The sequence below is a fragment of the Lytechinus variegatus genome, chromosome 18, assembly GCF_018143015.1.
Source record: "Lytechinus variegatus isolate NC3 chromosome 18, Lvar_3.0, whole genome shotgun sequence".
In the NCBI taxonomy this organism is placed as follows: Eukaryota; Metazoa; Echinodermata; class Echinoidea; order Temnopleuroida; family Toxopneustidae; genus Lytechinus; species Lytechinus variegatus.
Genome location: NC_054757.1, coordinates 12,891,969 through 12,898,566, shown reverse-complemented (window position 1 = coordinate 12,898,566; position 6,598 = coordinate 12,891,969). Strand labels below are relative to the sequence as shown.

Genomic DNA, 6,598 nt, shown 5'->3' with positions numbered 1-6,598 from the left:
TTGGCTTTTCATTTGCCCATAGGCTTTTTGCTCATTGGATCGGCCGACCTTTTGGTAACCCTACTAGTACTGTAGTAGTTTTATTGTCAGTGAAATTACTCATTTGTATTTGTTATAATCAGATTACAATGCAATCGCAATAGATTGAAATATTATACTGCAAAGAGGGGATTTTGCAGAAACTATAATAAATCAACCAATCAATTAAAAATATATATACATATATATGACACAATACGAAGTATACACTGTACGCATATAACACCAAGTGATCCAGGCTTCCAGCGGTCCATTGCCCGGTGAGTTCAGCAGAGAAGGGGGTATCATTTGTGGCAGGATCGCACAGCATATAGCAATTAAATATCTCGAAAACCACTTGAATTTTAAAACACGTGCAACAATGTACCTTATCTTTACCTGATTCTTGTCTTAGCTATAATCCTGTCCCGAAAATTATAAGTCTTGAACGATTACAGGAGTAACAATATTAGTTCAGTTATTTGTATTTACGTCGCCGGTTCTTCTCTTTTCTCCGTGTAATACACGCGCCTGACAGCGATGCACGTCGCTATGGGAAACACGGAACATTTACCTATGCATGCAAATCACTTCGTACATGTATATCTATCGGGATCGAGCGACAGGTGCAGCGAGAGAGGCGGGGCTTCATTTATTTACCTTGCTTTGCGAAGGGATACCACACCCCTAATTCGGCCTCAATTCATATTTCCTGGTGTAATCAAATTTTAAAATCATATTGACAGTGTAGTCAAGATCCCTTTGAAGTAATTGAAGTAATACTTAGATGATTTATTATAAAATATCATTTACAAAGCACTAACTTTGTAGGACAATTTCATTCGCTGATTTCACTTATCGTTATGCGTTGCCTAGCAACCATTAAATTCAGCTCATCGTTACGACTAGACATATTACTAAATCAAATTAATCCGTCAAAATCAGATTTCCATAGTATGATCCCTTTTCACATCCGTCAAGATATTTATATTTTATTTAAATATCAAATTTCACGCCTTTTCATAGTCAATTTTAGGAACTACATTAATGATTTTCTGACTGCGGATTCTTTTCTAAGTAGACGGCGTGATACGTAACAACACCCACGAAGTTGACGATAAGTCACGATTTCTGTAGTAAAAAGACATAACTTTTACTTATAATATGGAGGAAGAAATAACATCTGGAAGTGACAACATAGTAACTGAGTTCAATACTTATGAAGATTTCCTAGATTCTCAAATATCTTCCTTAGATTTGTATTATTTAGAGGTGAGTACGAGTGTTAGTGCCTGGTGTTTATTTTACACGCGTCCCACATATCGGTTTTTGTGTAATGTTTTGGAAAAACTTATGAAATGGTAATTGGTATGAATTGATGAAAGTAGAATAGTGACTTGCATAATTACTTCCGTCTTCTGTTCGTTCCTGTTATTTCTTGTTAGGAGAGCTACATACATGGTGATTTTTTAATATTATATTTTCATCTTGGAACTTAGACAGCTTGCGCTTGCAGAGGAGTTTTTTTAAAACATTTTGTCCTTTTTGATTTTTAAAAAATTTCTCATATTACACAGACAGAGCTACCAAGTCTCACACATTATGCGTGAGGCTCACGCATTTTGGACTCTTGTTCATCCCCTCAAATCTCTGTCTCACACAACTATCACAGCCTATCCCCATATACATTGTACACAATGTCTGTGATCTCACTCAGATTCTCAGAAAATCTCACGCATTGCTGGTCTTTGAACTTGGCATCTCTGCACAGATGGCTCGTGATCGAGTAACCCAGGGAGCTCCGGCCCAGCTTTGCGGGCCGGAGCTCTATGGGTTAGTGATCATGCAGCCGCTTTAAGGGGTTAAAAATGCAATATCCCCCGACGGGCCTCAATGATTTTTGTCTTTATTTCATGGAAATTTATCAAAAGAAGTGGACCAAAATGAAGATTATTATTCCGTTTTGGCCAGAAATGCACCAAAACGGGGAAAAAATAACCTTAAAAGGGGAAAAACAGTGACTGACTTCGGCTGACGCACAACTCCCACTTCCCTGGTTTTTCCAAATTTAATACATAAACATATGGCCATTGAGTCCCTGTACAGATCGAGTTAAAACTTTGGTCTCTGTAATTGGTAAGTGGAGCCAATGGAGTTCAGCGGAACAACCAACAGAGACCGAAGCTTTTGGTCAACTTGGAACTAACCTGAGAGTCTGATGTTTTGTTGTAATGTAGGAATAGGCCTAGACTCTAGATCTATTTCTATACAGTATACCAAACATTAGACCGGATTCTGTCAAGGATATGCTCCGCTGAGACTTCGTCTGGCTCCTCGGCATCCCCTCTGTCAATAGACCGATGACGTTGTAGTTTGCTCCACCATTACAAGCCCAATGGCCGTCATCAGTTTGTGTAGGAGGAGGCCAAAAAAAAAAAATCAGTAAATGTTGAAAAACTCCTCCGAAACAGGGGATTTATCAGTCTAGAATTGACCTAGATCTCGTACTTGATAAACGTTTTTTTAGAATTCCTAGCAAGTCAAGTGGCATTATTATGCAAAGTGGTATTTTTATTTTATTTTAGCTTTCATTTTGCTACATGTCTTCTGAAATTCTGTTCATTTTAATTCTGGCTGCTATGCTTGTCATTTTTAAGTGTTACCTTCATACATGTAGATCTAAGTAAAAAAAAAAACTTTGAGCATGTAGATCTAGACCCTAAAATAGATCTAGATCCCCTTCTTCTGATGAAGTACAGATCTATTTATGTAGAAGTCTACTGTCATTTTAAAGTTTGTATTTAAAACAAAACATTGCAATTTTAAAATGCCTTTTGCCTTGAGGAAAATTGGTGATTGCTTGCTCTATTAAATCAGTTCATCTATTTTGCTTAATGATTAAAAATTTCAAAAAAATTGTTAATATTGAATTACTTTTAAAAAATTGATGTCTTTTGCATAGGGATTTAAGACAAGTAAGAACTGTACATTAAGGCAATAAATCAGGGAACTTGATACTTTCATTTACACTACAGTACATGTATATATATGTTTCTCATCCAAGGCTGTTGTGTTATTAAGGCAGGGATACTTATCACTCTCATATATTTCTAGTGAATTTATTGATCTATTTCAATCCACTAGGATGAAGAGCTTGCAAGGCAGCTTGTTGAACTTGGATACAGAGGAAGTGGAGAAGTCCTTAAGAGAGAGGAGTTTGAAGCCAGGAAACAAGCCGCAGAAGCCAGTAGATTGTCAAAAAGAAGCCAACAAAAGTAAGTCATAAATGATAAGCGGACAGTTTCAAAAAGACTTGAGAGTGACTTAAACTAAGTCACTCTTGAACTACTTGTTGTGTGAGAGGTATTGCTTCTCTTCATTATTCACATGCTCATGATCAAGACACATGAGATAACATGTTGGCAGGACTTAAATGCACATTTTATTTTTGTGTGAAATTATGATAGGGTGCCATATTAAATAATTATACTTCAATAGAACCTTGAATCTTGAAGAGGTTCAAGGTTATAATAATAGTAACGGTATGCTTACCCAGGGTAGCCACTTCAGTTCCGAAAACTATTCTCCCAGCGGGCCCTACTATTATTGTTACCCGGCTAAGCTAGGCTACCTATTCAGGTGCACACAGCTTTTTGAGGAATTACTTCCTGTCAGTACCCATTTACCTCACCTGGGTCGAGTGCAGCACACCGTGCATGAATTTCTTGCTTGAGGAAAGTACGCTATGGCTGGGACTTGAACCCACGACCATCTCTTTCAAAGTCCGGAGACTGATCCACTGGGCCACGACGCTCCAAGGTTTATAGAAAAAATAATTAATTTGAGAATGTAAGAATTTGGACGCCACTTGCACCAGAGAACAGAAGTGTAAAGCAAAGATGTAGGCCTTGCACTCACTGTCAATCAGAAAGTTAGAAAGTCAAAAACAGATTCCCAAAATTATGATTGCTCAGTTTCAGGAAGCATTGGTTTTCATTTATTTGTGTAGTTGTAATGAATGATCTGGTAATTCAATTTAGTTGAGTTAAAAAGTAAATGCAAAAGTTCTGTTAGTATTGCATAAATCCTTATGGCCATGTCCCTCAGAGAGGGGTTATAGCCATTGCTACTATGTTTGTTTACAAACAAGATTCAGAATGACCACTTCTAAAAATCACCCATCAATGTTTTATAAATTATTAGGACCCTCGCCAGTTCTGGAAAAGATCTGAAGAACCCTTTCCTGAAGGCCCTTGCACAGCGAGAGGAAGCCAACAGGAGCGGCAAGATGACCTCCATCATCTTCATACGAGACAAGAACTCCAGAGGGCAGGAGATCTCCGGGTACATCGACTATGCACATCGCCTAAAGACAGAGGACTTTGAGCCTTACTTCAGCGGGAGGAAGAGGCTCCTCCCAAGACCGTCTGATTTGAGGTATGTATTCCCAAAAGATGGTGTTTCTTGAAGCTGCTCATGCAGTTACTCATGCCTTATCAACTTTCCCATTACTTTTGTAGATATTTCACTGAAACTCTCTTTTATTAAGTCCATTAGGGGAGCGCATCAACATTAATCATTTCAAATTTCCATTTCCAACATTTACTCTTGTACATCAATACGGATATACAAGCCATGAAACATTGCAAATTTCTACGTACAAAAATCATAGTTACGATAGTCATCCAACAAGTTGTCAGATCTGACAACTTTATTTGATTTTGATTGGCTGAGATGCTCTGTTACTATGGTAACTGTCAGAAAAAATAAAACAGGACTTGTTGGTTAAAACATCTGACAGGTCCTTTCATGAAGTGCTCCCCCGTAGATCAGATTTGGACAATGTCCTACTGGTTTCACAAAATATGTGGTGAATGGCAAAGATACTACAAGGGGAAGATTGGACACTTCGACGATTTTTTTGAAACGCTCAAATGCTTGTGGGGAAGGTCGCCCAACAGCGTTGAGTAAGTAATCCTTCGCATATCGGCACGGGACTGTGTATAAAACATATGGGGAAAATGAGAGAGGGGAGTTTGGAGAGGGCTTAAGGGTGGCACATGGGAATAATTCCACATTTTATTACCAAGATTTTTTTTTGAAATATATTCATCTCAAATTTGAGGGGGGAGGGAAATTGAATAAACAAAATTTAAGATGTAAAAATCGTCTATTCCTTCACCCCTTTACCATTTCTCTCATATGTTTTGTACACAACCAGATCGCAATACGCAAAGGTAAAAAAAGGTCATTACTTACTCAACGCTGTAGGGCGCTCTTCCTGAGTGTTTCATTACGCGGTCTATGTACTATCCGATCTTCCCCTTGTAGTATCTTTGTGAATGGTGAGTTTTTGTTATTAGATTAAGCCAAAGGAGATGTTTTGGGGTAAGTTTTTAGTGTCCAAAAGGGGGAGCTGTTAATGTGTCACATCACACATCTTGGTCGCATTGTCAGTGTCTCATATTGTTTGTCCATTTTTCTGAAAAAATCATTTATCTTATTCTTTGACTTTTCAGCTTTCACACGAGTGCAATTGTTCTAAGGGTTTCATTCTCCTTTTAATAAAAGTCACCCTTATATTTTTGCCTACAGTTTCTACAATTGGGAGACACAGACGTCTACTTCGAACCCGACTCCAAACTACCAAGTCATCGCTGAGAATGCGACCGGACTGCTCTTCAAGAATAAGCGTGATCGCAAGATCCTGAATGTGGACCCTAAAGCGCCCTCTCCAGGTGACAACTCAACAAGGACTCCTGTCGATTGTCCGCAGTATATCCAGGTTGTCATCTATGATCATATCACAAGAAGAAAGACATAGGAATTGACAACTTTATGATTTTAAAGAACTGTATAAACTCTCATACTTGTGTATTGGACACAATTCTCTGTCATGATACCTTCATTCAACTATGAATTTGAAGGAGAAATTTATAGCTGAATGAGTTGAAAAAAATGGGAATAGAAGAACCTCTGAAAATCTGGGAGTATATATTCTACTTAATCAAATGTATTCTAATGAATATCATTCTCTCATTATCATTCTATATAAATCACAAGCCCCATCCCTCCCATACATTAATACAAAGTGAATGATGAGAAATTCTTATTAAGAATACTAAGGATTCATAAGCATTATGAGTCGGTAACATTTTCTCCAAACCCCAATAGACTTAATCAAGGGTGCTGCTTTTCAGGCTCTGCAAATTTGTTTTCAGCAATAGAAAACACTGTTTGTGCATATAATGGCTCATTCTGACGATTTTCCGACTTTTTGTTTTATTTCAAGTGGTATCCCTGTTAAATGCACTTCATTTTATTTTTAATGTAGTAATGTGCATTCCCTTGATTAATATCCTTGAACTGGCTCTACCATTTTCATACTTTAATATACAAAGTGAATTTAAGTCATATTTGTTACCATTGCAAAAGAAAAACACTTTTATAAATAACAAGTGTATATTTGTTGTATATTTATGCATTTTAATTCTGATATTTGTAAACACTTTATATAATGATATATTGAAATGTCTGGCTATTTGTATTTGAATCCACAACCTGAATTTGGACCTGGGGG

General features: G+C 37.4%; 1 protein-coding gene across 1 annotated transcript; it reads left to right on the top strand.

The window, feature by feature from the left end:
- The first annotated feature begins 1,100 nt into the window (after window positions 1–1,100).
- Window positions 1,101–5,964, top strand: LOC121431907 (cilia- and flagella-associated protein 299-like). The gene is made up of 4 exons (XM_041629687.1): window positions 1,101–1,290; window positions 3,163–3,293; window positions 4,222–4,455; window positions 5,614–5,964. Exons 1-4 carry the CDS (start codon window positions 1,183–1,185, stop codon window positions 5,840–5,842), a joined length of 702 nt encoding a protein of 233 aa, XP_041485621.1. The 5' UTR covers window positions 1,101–1,182; the 3' UTR covers window positions 5,843–5,964.
- Window positions 5,965–6,598: the final 634 nt, after the last annotated feature.